Raw genomic sequence first — 14,643 nt, forward strand, 5'->3', positions numbered from 1 at the left:
CGGTCTTCCGCCGGCACGCCTATGAACAGTCCCATCAACTTCCCTGGGCCCATCCCCGTGCCAAAAGACAGCCCAGGAAGTCAAGATTTGAGGGGCCTTTGACTTCAGCACAGAAATATTTCCTGCCATGCTTCAGTGCGCTGTAGCATCGCATTCCTCCTTGCCTGGCCTGTATTTAGGCAGCAGTTGAGTTGTCAGATTCCCTCCCCAAAGTCTTCTGAAGCTTAATACCTACTGAGTGTCTTTACCATCCAAATATTTTAAGAGCTGTAGAAGAATACAGGATTATTGAAGCATTTTGATCAGAATTTGTAGTTTGATTTCTTAGAATAAACTGCCCAAGCTGTGCTCACAGCTTCCTTGGGCGGGGGAATATCACGGGACAGCAGCTCACTTCAGCAAACAATTAGAGACCTAAGTTACACTAATGTTACTTTTCCTTCCTTTAAAAAATAATAATAAAAAAACACCCAAAACAAGCCAAACCAAAGGCTGTATCCAAAATCACCTTTTTATTGCCACTTTATACAGATTTAAATATTTAACATTCAGATAAACAGCTATCTGTGCTCATGTAGTTACTTGACCATAAACTGGTAGAATCTCCCTTTCCAACTTCCGTAAGATTCCTCCTGGCGGATCCTGAAGTATTCACTTTGCATGCTGGCATCTCACAGCAAAATGAAATTATTTTTGAGTGAACTATATAGTGTTTAATAAAAAAATTATTACACAATGTAGGCTTTCACAATAAGTCACATTTTTTTTGCAAAATAATTTGAAGATTCCAAGTAAGACTTCTCTCTTTTATTCAAAAAATAAATATATCCTTTCTGAATCAAAGCACTTCATATGACATTAAGTACAAAGAAGAAATGTACTTCTTTGGAAGTTCTGGAATAGACATACAAGAGCTCATGGGAGCAACATTATCCATAACAGTGATAAAAGCTGAAAGCTGATTTTTTACAAATTTATAGCAGAACACGATTTCCTTTTACAATATAGAGCTTCAAACCGATGTAAGAAAAACACCATTTTAAAAGTCTGAAAGGCACATGAACTGGACCATAAAACGTACTGGCACATTCACTAATACGTTTTATGTTACATTCCTAAAGAGAAACTGTGGGACCCTAACCAAGAGAAAGACTGAAAACACCAGCAAGTTCCTTTGTAAAGTACTAAAAGAGTGACAGAGAGTTCCTTTTGGCTCGATAAAATTATTAATACCCCAAAGCTAGAAAGTCTGAAAAGCTGCATCATTCAGTTGTATTTGGACGAGTCGCTACGTAAACAAATACAACAATCAGCAGTACTACCACAGCCAGCGTGGGAAGCACGACGGTGGTGATTTGTTGCCGGGCCTCTTGCATCGCCTGTTTTCTCTCCTTTTTATCTTTGGAGGTCTCTTTTTTGGGTTTTCCTCTCAGCTGCCTCATTCTCCTCTTAGGACCTTTTGTTCACTGGAACGGGGGAGCAAAGGCGGTTGAGCGGCAGGAAATAGTCCAAGGTCTTTTGAAACAAGGGGTTGAAGAATTCCTTCTCCTTCAAGTGGCTGGCTGTGCAAGAAACTAAAAGAGATGGAAAAAAACAATTCTTTTGAGCAAGACCTATGCATATTCTAGTTATTAAAGCCCTTTGCAGCTCCACTTGGTAAATCTTTTCTTCAGCCGGCACCAATATCTATGCAGCTTCTTTCAAGAAAGTGGAATCGCAGTGCACTAGCTCAGCTAATCAATAACACTTCCCCTTAAAAACTACAGCAGTTCATCACGGCGTGTGCGTTTGTCCAAGAGCGCTGAACTTGCACTCCATTAAGCCACAAACAAAGTCCAGCACCATACCTTTTATCCTCTAAGGCAAACAAGATAACACAGCTAGAGACTTAAAAATAATATCAATTAGTCTTGCGTCAACACAAGAGTACTGGCTGCCCCTTCCTGTGACAGCAGCAGGCTCCACCTGAAGGTCTGCAGCTCTCCACACACCTACCGAGCAAGGAAGGGCACACACGCACCCTGCCGTAAGGAAAAGCATTATACGCGTTTATCATCCTCACCAGGTATTTATCAGAATAAAGGATATTCTAATAGGAAGAAATGCTGGGAAAGATCTGGTTGACTTACATTTCTGGCTCTGCTGCCATGCAAAAGTCTAAATCGTAACATGACTCAGTGCTGTCACTCTTAGTACAGCTGTCATTTTTATAAGAAAAAGATCCCAAACGATAACCAGCCTGGTTACAAATCACTAATCACAGTCATTAAAAAGGTAGTTGCTCTGAAGTATCTACTACACCAATTTTTAAAAGCAGAAGTATCTATAAAGCGAGATCAACAAGAAGACCGCAGGATATGAAAGCCTCTGAAATTAGGAGAATTAGTAGGTGCTTAATACTTCCATACCCTCAGTTTTTCACCCTGAAGCTGCCTACACCTATGTAGTTCACTGACCATATGGGGAGGAGGATGCCAGCTGTTTGTCTGTTTCCCTCTTTGCCACATCCCCCGTTTCTGCAGCAGCACAATCGCCAGACACAGGCCAGCTACAGCTAAACACACTTTTGGAGGCTAATAATTACTGGTGTGAAATATTGAGTTGAATTGAGAGTAAACTACGTACTGATGTTTTTCTGTCATTCCCTAACATACTCAGAAGATAGCATATGAAGAAATTAGTGCGTCAATGTAACAGCCTCTTTTCTTTCCTCCTCCTTTATAGCAAAATATGAAGATAGTTTAGCGTGCTGCTGTAGGTGAGCATGTGTCAACAAGCAGAGCTGCAAAGCTTGCTCAGTTCACCACAGACACAATTTCCTCTCGATGTGTCATCTCTGGTCAACACTACAAGTTGTCTTACGACTACTTTTTAAAAACAGAAGTGGTTTTCACTGAAAGTGAGATGCTTTCTGTTGGTATTTGCACTTAACCTTATTTGTCAGCCTGACCACAGAAGCAAAACCAAACTAAAATGCTCGTGTACAAAACAAGAATCCCCACCGATAGGTTACATGCAACTACAAAGGAGTTTTCATCCTTTCTCGTAACAGCAGCAACCTGCCTGCTGTGAATCTCATCTAGCCAATTACGTTGGTGAGATAGTGCGCCAGTTAGGGTAAAATGTTGAGTAACTCTAGTAACTCAAACTTATGGAAGTGACCAGACTATCAGAGCAGCCATGTGGTACTGGGAAACCAAGAGCAAATCAATGGGTCAGTATTTCCACCTCTACATGGTTCTTCCCAGATGCAACCTGAAAAAAACAACAAAAAATGCCATCAAGTGTGACAGGATCTCAGTGCTCAGCTGGACTCACCAATGCTGCATCCCACACACACACACCTTTCATACAGTTGTTTCTTCTGATCGTAAGCTTTGCCAATTCAACCTGGACTCTGAGGCAAATGCTTCATTTCAGTTTTGATAAAGCATAAAAGGAAAATTTTGGTGATTGGAATTATTTTCAAAAGAGGAAACAATAAAGTTCAAGTCTTAGAAAGAATGAATTCCTTCTGCAAGCTGCAGCATTAGAATCGAAAGACGTAACAGATTTAGTGAAACCAGAAGTGGTCAGTGAACTTCCTAATGGGCAGGTAAGTAGCAATTGGATGGAGCAACTATACACGATGCCCTGTTCCAGTCTTTTAATCAAACAGGACTACTTAATTTCTAAACTTCCCTAACTGTGTCTTCTGAGCAAATCCTCAGCTCTCTTACTGGTTCAGGCCAGAGCCTTTGGTATTCCACCTTCTGCAGGCTATGGCTTTCTGGCTTGGTTTTGTTGTTTATCACTTCTCTAGCTAATTATTTAATTTCTTCTGGGGCAAAAGAAACCTCTATTTTACCCCTTCCATTTCTGTTTTGTTCTCCTCCTGCTCTGGTCACAAACTTTATTACCAAATTCTAGAAAAACTACTATGCAAAATAAAGTTTTACATTCTCCCTTTGGGATAGCTAGACAGCCAGGGCATCTCAGGCTACAGTATTTTCATATTGTTTTCTGTCTCTACTGTTAACGTATGTCAGTGGGTTCTGTATCTGGATTACTCACCAGACCCAAGAAGCGATGGACAGTAAAAGCCTGTGGGACTTTCTGCGTACCATAGTAACAAACGGGAGTTGCCATGAAACCAACCTCTCTAACAATAAATGCATGCGTTGCTCTGTGCAGCATCACTTGCTACCCAGACATTAAAAACATCAGGATGGTTTCTTCAAGTCTCTTGAATATTTCATTCTGAAGCAAAATTATACCAAGTTAATTACATATACTAGCTAACATCTGACGGCTTAGAACAGAAAGCCTTCCCGCAAATGTCAGCAGCACTTGAATTGCAAGCTGATGCTTTCCAGTTTGGGAATCTGGCATCAATCTTCAAATACGTTTCCAGTAGGTTGGGTTACTTGGCTTTGCTACTGGCAGAGATGGACTTGCACAGAAACTGGCCCACAGTTTTCAGAGAGATGAGCCTTAGGGTTCATCTTAACTGAACCATAAAATGGAAGCAGTGAATCTCTGCAAGTTGCTGCCAGGCACCTGCTGCTGCTGGGAGCCCGGACGCAACTGCCAGTATTAGACAGTTGCCACAAGACACAACACTCCCCCACATGAAAGGTCTGGGATGTTATACGCGCTCCTATGTTTGTGCTGGTACAAAACAGCACTTAAAAAACAGCGATGGGCTGCATAAAAAGCAATTCTACAGCCCATGTTGTGCAAGCAGAGTAAGAGCACCACAGCTATCCCCTTCCACTGCCAAGCCTCCTACCAGCCACCCTGGACATCACTGGAAGGCAGGAGCCTACTGACAGTTATGGAAAGGACGAAACGGATACATAAAGTATGGCAAGTCAGGGCCAGGGCCAGGATTGCAGTGTTAGGGTCTCATTCCCTGTGGCAGAGCCCACAAGAGCAAATTACTGAGCTATGTCCTTCAGCCAGTAAACACCCTGCCTGTGCACTGGGAAGGCAAAATTCAAGCAAAGAGAAGAAGGAAATATAGCATTGGGATGGGTGTAATTAACAGTCTACTTAGCACTGCTCATTTAAAAGAGTGAGTAGCTATTGGAAGTGCAACGAGAAAGTGATGAAGAACAGGTACTTCAGTCTTGTGGGAACTGGAACTGTAGCTATCAGCGAACCCCACGCTGCAGAAGAACTGGAAACTCACCTTTTCTCCTCAAATGGAAGCTGAGAGTCTCCATTCCCAGTCTCCCCCGAACAGAAGAGGGCTCACTGCCACAGACTGTACGCAACCTCCTACAGCTGCTTCCCACTTCTAGGAATTGCTCAACCTGGCCCATGCATCTGCCAAGGCTGGAAACAAGCACCAAACTAGTTCAGTTACTGCTTTTACTGGAAAGTCAGTGACTCCCTCAACTGGGACATTTATAGGAAAAGCAGAGAAGGGCTTAACACACTCTAGCAAAACTGGAATATCCATAGTCCACAACAGTGTGACAGGAGTCTGGCACTAGCCAGACCGTAATTTCACTTTCCTTTTATGGATTTTGCAATCTAAAATTTGGTAATAAAATTGCATGGGGTGATGAGATTATTTGTAAGGTCACTATAGCAAAGTTTTCCCCAAAAGCAGGCATCTGCTGGCTAGAAAGAAACCAACTCAATTGCCAAGTCAAGAACATGAGTGTTGGCTTGGTATATTTGTTTGAAACATCCATTTCAGAGACTACCTCTTCTGACACTGCAGTGCTCCAGCTTGACACTGAAAAGCTAAGGCTTCAAGCAGAACAAAACATTAAAAAGTTCAAGCTACTGAAGACAAAGCGAAAGACATCACTCTTCAACATAATAAAAATTCACAAATTTAGTACCGTGGCTTAATGTCTAGAGCAATTACATTCCTCCCTGCCCTTCATCCAAATTGCTTTTTATATATAAAAGTGCTCTTCATTCTACCTTCTCAGTTAAGTTAGTCTGAACCATTTTGCAGAGCCAACCTCAAAACCTAAGAGCATAAATCAGTGAACTTGATGAATCCACTCATACCAAAGCTGAAGCATTTGCCAGCACCTTAAAGCAAGTCAGCTACCATTAAGCAGGGGTAATTTTGTACCAGAAAGCTGTAGTGAAATTTGTGGGGACTTGTGTCAATCAAAACATATCAACAATCTTCCAACCAGAATTCACGGCAATCAGCCGTCTCTTTTTTTTTTTTTTTTTTTTAGAATTAACCCTGACCATTAGTAATCAGCAATTAAAAGCTCCTCACACCACACATGGCTATTCCCACAAGCCAGGAACAGCAGCCCTGACCCCAGCTACATCAGCGCTTGCTGAGTCTTGCAATCCTTCATCTCCTACATGCAACACATGCACAAAAGATTCTGTTTATCCGCACTTAGTGTAATCGCTCGTCTAGATGTCTAAAGAACTTATTATCACCAACCTTACAGCATGAATGTATTAACCATGTTAAGCTCAATAATTTTTCTCCAAATCCAAAATGACAAGTGTTTGCAAGCTAATTTGGATTAACCTGTTCTAACCTGCTACTGATACTGTAAAGTTCTGGAAGAGCAAAACATCTTGAAATTCAAATGATCTGACAAGAATTAATTTTTATCATTTAAATTTCCCCCTAGGGCCATGGATGCTGCTCACAAATTCAAAAAAGAAAACAGACAACAAAGCAGCAGACAATCAGGACACACTATTCAGTGGGGGAAAAGGACACAAGACACCTACACAGACAATACTCTTCAGATTATTTCAGCGGTGAAGAGCCCCAAAACCAGCAGTTCCCAATCACTGGGACACACCAGCATCAGAGTCAAGAAGAACTAAACCCAAGAATCTTACCAGCTTGGTACTTATTTCTGCTACAAGGCCGATTGCTTCAGGGTATATCAGAATCACAGAATGGTAGGGGTTGGAAGAGACCTCTGGAGATCATCTTGTCCAACCCCCCTGCTTGAGCAGGGGGCACAGGAACGCGTCCAGGTGGGGTTTGAATGTCTCCAGGGAAGGGACCCCACAGCCTCCCTGGGCAGCCTGTGCCACTGCTCTGGCACCCTCACAGGAAAGGAGTTTTTTTTTCATGTTTAAATGAAACTTCCTGTGCTCCAGCTTCTGCCCATTGCCCCTTGTACTGCAGCCACAGGCTGGAAGAAGAGTCAAGTCCAAGAGATGGAAAAAGGAAGAGGTGAGGACCCAAGGGGTAAGAGAAATCCTGGTTAGCATGGAACCAGTCCTAAGCACTGAGTGGTGGTTAAAACAGCAGCACTCCCCAGTCTCATAATAAAGACCACCCTTCCCAGCAGTGAAAGACTGTTCCTTGCCATGCTGCCGAAACCCCACGCTGCGGGCACAGCGTGGTCCCAGCAGGAGGGACACAGTGGCTCTGGGCAGCCTGGAGCGGCTGTGCAGGGTCTCCTACACAAGAGGCTTTAATCCCCCCTTACCTCGTGCAACTTCAACCTCACTGTGGCCAAGCCGGTGGCCACCACAAGGAGGTGGCAGCTCCTGAAAGAGCAGAAGGAAACGATGTGAGGCCCCAGCCAGTGTCGGAAGCCTGGGACCAGCAACGTGGCTGAAGTAATATTCTGGCTTCTACCCTTAATTACAGCAGTGTCTAAGCAACAGATAACACATTATTTCCTACCTTTGAAACCATGCAAATGTTTGGGGTTTTTTTGTTTATAATGATTGAACTGCATGTAATACCGTTACACGAACCCTGGGTACTAAAGGACAGGACTTATTTTAGACTACCCCATGGAACACAGGTTTATTTGTTTAACATTACTCCATAACTGATTTTACCTCAAGGTGAAATACCACATTTTAGACAGGGAATTTTCTTTCCTAGCCATTGCAAGAGTAGACATAGCCAGCTTAGAAATACATGGCTAAATGGGAATTTTAAAAAGCATTTCGGTAGGAGCTTAGCATGATTTACAAACAAGATTACTTGTGCAGAGCTCTAGATGGGAATCCAGAGACCTCAGTTCTGTGCACAGCTTTCCATCCACACAGGTTCAACTTGGCTCGTTTTTTTAACCTGTGTTTCAGTTTTGGCAGGTGTAAGAGAGACAAATAACAATCCTCACACCTTTTATGAAGAACGCCTTCATCCCTTCAGATGGCTGCTACCTTGGTGGGATTTACACAAGCTCTTAGACCAGTTTGCACCCAACTCCAATGCTGAGACAGAAGCTAAATCTGCTCTTGGGTTTGTGTCAGGCGCATTAGGCACCTAATGCCTTGCACACCTGACTTGAGGAAGGGGCTTTTTTAAAAATAAATTTTAAAAAATTGATTGCTTGATTTTAACAGTGTCTATGCAACTACAGTAGTGATTGTCCACATTCAAGAACAATTATTACACTCCATTTTAAACACTAAATGTAAAATGATAGTTAAAAAAAAAATCTTCATTATTTGACAGGCTCTAAAGGAGCAAAATGTTCTGTGTAATCACTTGTGTGGGTGACAAAGATGGATAGAGCAGAGATTTGCCAATTTGACTGAGAGAGCTGAACCCTACAGAGCAAGCCTGCCCGGAGGATTAACAAAACACTTTAATCCCAGTCACATCCTCCCTCCCTCCCTCAACCTCCTCAGCCAACCCACTTTCAGCAATGCAGAAGCAGCCCCATAATTAAGTGAATACTCCAGTGGCAGGACAATTCCTTTTGGTACCAAAACACAGCTCTGTGCGACCACTAACAAGGGGAAATTATTATTGCCTGCTTAAAAAAAGAAACTTTTCACTTGTACAAGCCATGCCCCCAATGAAACAAGAGCAATCTAAGTGAGCAAGGGCTCTGCAGGAACAGCCACACAAATAACTTGGGCTTCTGCACTGTCAGATGCTCTGTGTGACCCAGTTCTGTACTTTTAAACAGAAGTTGCACAGCAGAATTGAGGCATAGCTGACGATAGTGCTTGCAATGCTGAATTTGAGATCTTCATGTTTCCGTGGCACTATCTGTCATGATTTTGGAGTGTGCTAAAAATGAAGAAAAGCTTTAAGAGAAAATTTTTTCCTTTGTGAAAAATGGATTTTCACATTACAGGATGAGGCCAATTCTTAATATAATAAAACTTTACCTCAGTTTATTTGACTGTAGCAAGGAATTATGATTAGCAAATCAAAATAACTCTGTTTTCAAGGGTAAAAGCTTTTAATTACACACATAACAATATGGAACTATTAAGATGCTGGTTTAAGTCAGTTTAACATTATTTTTTAGTGAGGGGTGGTAAGGTTTTTTTCCAAATTACAGACCTAAATCTGAATTGACCCATCATTATTGCAGCATCACATTTACTGAAAATGTAGCTTTGAGAGTCTCCAAAACACTCACAGCATTTGGAAAATGAAAGCCAGCATTGAGTGCTGCCAGAAAGTCAGAGAGCAAGGCCGCCAAAGCAAAAAGCTATTTTCATAATTCTGAGGACTTGGATGTAGCAAGTAATCTGTATTAGAAACAAAAAGCCACGGATCTCTGCATCTGGGAAGGCATTGTTAAACAGAGATGAGGTGACAGTATTTTTGGCGCATAGAACAGTGCAGTGTAATCCTATCTGCCCTGAATGCAGCAGAGAAACAGAATTCCGTTAAGAAGAACAAAAAGGCAAGCCCTTTTGCTCCATGAACAGGTGGATAAACAACCCGCATTCTTCTTTGTAGATAAAGAACCAGCATCAAGACAACTTTTGCAACAGGCAGTCCAGTGAAGAAATACCACGAATGTTTACTGAAAGAATAAGAAAAACAAACATGTAATTTCTGTCACTGCATGAATTCAATTCCTAGGGGAGGCTGTAAGAGAAGAGTGTGCCATTCGCCATCTACACAGCTACAGATGATCTTGTGCATAAATGCAGTAAACCATAACACGTAGCATATGACTTGATATTATGTGTTTGCTCAGCCATTTTCTTAAAAAATAATTTTCTCAGCCATTCCTGACAAGACTCCTTTGGATACAAAACATTTATCTTTCCAGTGTATTTACAGAAATTCAGTCAGTGTCTAAGTAGCTATGCTAAATAAATAAATAAAAATAAACAAGTCACTGGTGTCAGAGTTCCTAAAAATTCACATCCTGCCCTCCCACACCAACCCCAAGCGTCTGGCATCTGCAAGAAGGTGCAGCAATATGAATCTGGTGTGAAAATAACATTTCTGTTTTCCAGTACAGCTGCATTGGGGTCACAAGCCCACCGAGACCTGGACTGTCACTGCTAACTCACACCACAAGCCAAACTGTCACCAGAGGGTAGCAGTGCTCATCCTCTGAGCTGACAATGACCTAGATGGGAAACACTTTTCCTACGATCCAGCGTGCAGTCTGGTTGTGACTTCTCCTGTTCAAACTACCAAGTTCCCAACACTGTCACTCTGTGACACTATAAACGTGTTCGAAACAGATCCCCAAGACACACGCCAGGCAGAATGCCAGCAAGTCCAAAGCCTGATGTTACAGTTCTGTAATGCAAACAGGAGAGTTGAGGGACTGTCACTGCTTTTCCTTATAAATCTACTGTCGTTAAAACTTTGGCACTGAAAATTCAGTCCAGGCTAAACATTGGCAGGCATAAAATCCATGCCCACAGCAATAACTGATCGCTAAATCTAAACCCACAAAAATCACAAAGGCAAGGAATAAGCCTGGGGCAGCAGGGGCACGTGTGTACCCACGTGTGCATGCACTGGAGAGGGGAACAATGGAGAGCAACTGACAGAAAAGCTGAAAGAATAGCTCCCAGGATACCAGGAAAACATCTAGAAACAACATTTGTACTTCCTGACCACAAGACGATCTGTGTATGCTGGTCTCAAACTACTTGTGAAACAGTTTGTTTCTTCAGAAGGCACAAAGGGAAATCTCCCTCTTCTGGCTCTCGATACAGAACTACCTGCAATAGGAGAAAGTAACATGGGTGGGTACCAGCACTCCTGAAACCCTCCTGAGACAGTCCTGCAGGGGAGAATGGACAGCACTGCACCCACAGTAGCACTTAGCATTTTATTTATGAAGTAACTTGGAGGTCTTGGCAGATTTAAAGCAAGCTGGATCCAATGCCAGAGCACGCTGGACGAGGGGTTCAGATCTCAAACACACACCCCCTCCCCTCAGGGCTTGTCTGAAGTTCTGGTTTTTCAAGCTTTTCTTGGCAGGATGGTTTTCTAGTAGGAGGCTGAGGAAAGCCTGCTGGCACCATGCCTGAATCTCCCTGCTTGTACACGTGCCAGGGAAGGACTGCATGACACTGGGGAGTAACTAAATCACACAGAAATCAACCCAAATACAGTCACTGAAGTGGGTGTCTGTGTTACTCCCTTCCTTGCTTGTTTTCCATGTGGGGCAGGTGTCTTAGAGCTTGTGCAGTGCTGCAGCTTGGCAGATTTCATTCCCACCTCTGTTGCCTTCTATACACTCTTGTTTGAACCAGGTAATCAAGTTACCAGTGAATGAAAAATAAAAACCCTCTACCTTACATGGGAACAGCACCATAGGTTTAGGCTAGAGCTGTTCCTCCGGCAGCCAGAAATCTGCGCCTTTCACAAATTCCTTTCAAATTACAGAAATGTTCTCACCACTAGCGCAACAACAATGCAATCAGGACACCTTTTTTTTGGGGGGGAAGGGAAGAACTGAGACTTGCTACACAGGATGGGTGGGGAGAGTTTTTTCTTCCTATCACCGGCCTCATTAAAATCTCATTCTGTTTACTTCCCAGCTTAAACCTGAAGTCTTATTACATTTCGCTAAACAATCCCACATTATAACAAAGCAGCAGGCTTTCCTGCCATGATTGATAGACTCTGCTTGCAGTTATTTAAGGAGAAGGCACATAATTACATACAGCTGGATTAGGCTGATCAAATCCCTGTTAGTGTCTGTCAATATACACATAATAAGACAATGTGACATTAATGTAAACTAATTTAATTGCAGAAAGTTTAATTAAGACTTAATAAAATTACAGGGACAGAAAGAAAAAAGTTTTGCAGTCTAACCAAAGGGAGTTTCCCAGCAAAGCCACCCTCTGAACACAAGCCTGGTTTTGGCTAATCAGTTCTGCACCGCTGGTTCTTGCGCCACCTATTTATGTACTCCTGTTTACAGTCCTACTGCCAGGACCTTCCACCAGCTCAAAAACTCAGAAGCAAAAGCAAATGCTATGGAGCTGTGCGCATAATGAAGTTCATTACCAGCAAGCCCAGGCAGTCAGAGGAGGATGTCTCAGAAGTTCCTCTACAACGTTCAGCAAAAGCTATCGATCAGTACCACAGTTCAATCACCATGAAGTACAAGTGACCTTCTTTTAAAGCACTTATTAACACCAAAACATTACATCTCCTGGCGTAACAGTATTCATATTCATATTCTCATTTATTCCTGTACAGTCTTCCGTTCCACTTGGGTTGTTTTTAGAGCAACGCACTGTATTCACAGTGCTCTCAGAGCATCACCAATGATACACAATCATGAATTAACCCCAGTAAGGTCACCACAAGATACCAGCTTCATTCCGTACTGAACAGATCCAAACTTTCCCAAGGACAGTCATGCTTGTGCACTGCCTATGTCGTCTTTTTCAAGCAACTCCATACAGATGCAACTGAATTCCTAACCGCAAGTAAAATATATTAAATGGTTGGTGTAGCAAACAAGCCGCTTTAGCTTACGTAAGCCCACACATGCAACGCCAGGGAGATCTGGGCATGGATGCCAGGAGTCCTGTTGTCTGCACACGTTCCCTTTCCCCCATCACTCTGCGGTAAGGACTCTACCTGTTCAGTGTGTGCACGGGTGTCATCACCGTTTCTAACCTAGATGCCTTAGCCATTTGTTCGCCAGGCATTTTCCAAGAGAATAAGTGAGATGAGAAGGGTGCAGGAGTGACATTGTGCCACCACAGACCTCCTCTCCACCAACAAGTGTGCTGGAGTTTTACTGCATTAAAAAGTAGGATTTCGGATCTCACGCAGGGCAATTCACAGCTCCCCAAAGCACCAATCTTCCCACGCTACGATTTCCTAGAATGTTCCCTGCCAAATTAAATCAATTTGAGTATCTCATTACAGAAAAAAACACTGCAGGTTTTGATTCATTTTTAATAGTCTCTGCCAGTTGAGCCTGCTGCTCTGATCCGGTTTACTCAACGATTTGTTAGCTGCTCTGCTCAGCCACCTCTCTGCGGAGGCCCTACAGTGCTTCAAGAATTTTAGAAAATGCTGAATGATGCACAGGATCCTCACCAAAAGCCTTATCCAAAAAGGCAGCAAAATCTCTGCGTAAGCCCATTTCCCAAACATGAACATTTCCTGCAGAATTAGCTTTTGTCGTCTGGGGGAAGGGGAAAAGGGAAACAAGGGAAAACCTAAGAAACGTAAGTGCTAGAAAGGACTACAGTACAATCTCCTGGAAAATATATTAAAATTCAATACTGTATTAAAACTGTCCAAAGAAATTAAGCCCTCCCCTGTTCAATCACATCCCTCCGAAGCTCTTGGACAGTCTCTCCATGCTAGGGACAAATCACTGTTAGATAACCTTTTCTGAACAAGTCTATCACTCATCCTATTTAATGTTCCGTTTCCTTTGGCAGCACAGCTATTCCAGTCACCCTTCTAAGCCAGAGCCTTTGGTAATTTTTCTTTTCTGTTCCACTGCAATTCTTCAAAGCATCATAAAGGCAAATTTAATAAGCACCTCAATTTGTATTGCTTTCTATTTATAATACTGCAAGCACCTGCTGCTGCTGAGATCTAAGCAGGTATCTTTCTTACTTTGTGTAGATTAATTCAGATTAATCTTAATAGTTTCATATTTTAAAGCAATTTCAAGAAACACTGCTCCAAGCTGTTGGGTGGGTTGGTTGGTTGGTTATTTTTGGTCTTTGGGAGATTTTTTTGTCTTTAGGGCTTTTTTTTGTTGGTTTTGTGGTACAGTTGGTTCTCCCCCCATCTCCCATTTTTATTAAGATGCTGCTGACCAGCTCTTAAAAATATGACTCATTTTGCTTCATCGTTCACACCAGCTGAATTCGATAGTATGTGTTCTGGCATATTCAGTAGATGCCTCTTGTCGATGCAGCAGCAGGCACCCAGCAATCCAACCACATCAAGCTGTACCTTGAACCGTAAGAATGGAAGTGAAGTCAGCGTTTGGGCCCAAGGACAGCTTGGGAACTGTGGGCGTACAGGAAAGGGGTGTTTAAAGGCGCCTGCCCATGATCCAGTAGACATAGGGTTTGGATCACGTATTATTTGACCTTCTCTCAAACCAGGGATATATTAGTTTCTAATCTTATCTAAGTGCCTGTGAACACCAAGTGACAGCTAAGGCTGCACAGTACAGAAGTTAAGTCCTACGTCTGACCTTTCAGAGGGGCTGAGGAATCATGTCCTTAGGCATCTCTCCAGAGTCTGTATTCCACAGCTTACAGACAGAATATTAATGCCCGCACCCTGGGCTGTGGACATCCTGGTATCTGCAACATCAACACCAACCGCTCTTGCTGTTATTTCATTTAACAAGACCACAGATAGGAAGTTTAATGCAGTGGGGGGAAGGAAAGAAAGAAGAAAAAAATTGTGATGCAGCACAAGTAGGTGAGAGAGATGATGAAACCCAGAGAGAAAGAGCAGGAAAGCCC

At 42.7% G+C, this 14,643-nt stretch overlaps 1 protein-coding gene across 1 annotated transcript in view; it reads right to left on the reverse strand.

The window, feature by feature from the left end:
- Window positions 1–493: 493 nt before the first annotated feature.
- Window positions 494–14,643, reverse strand: part of SMCO4 (single-pass membrane protein with coiled-coil domains 4) — a 28,897-nt gene continuing 14,747 nt past the window's right edge. Inside the window, exon 2 of the mRNA XM_075081159.1 lies at window positions 494–1,574. Within this exon, the coding sequence (XP_074937260.1) occupies window positions 1,263–1,442 (180 nt within the window). The 5' untranslated portion in view covers window positions 1,443–1,574 and the 3' untranslated portion in view covers window positions 494–1,262. The remainder of the gene's footprint in view (window positions 1,575–14,643) is intronic.

Source organism: Phalacrocorax aristotelis, chromosome 1 (genome assembly GCF_949628215.1).
Source record: "Phalacrocorax aristotelis chromosome 1, bGulAri2.1, whole genome shotgun sequence".
Lineage (NCBI taxonomy): Eukaryota > Metazoa > Chordata > Aves > Suliformes > Phalacrocoracidae > Phalacrocorax > Phalacrocorax aristotelis.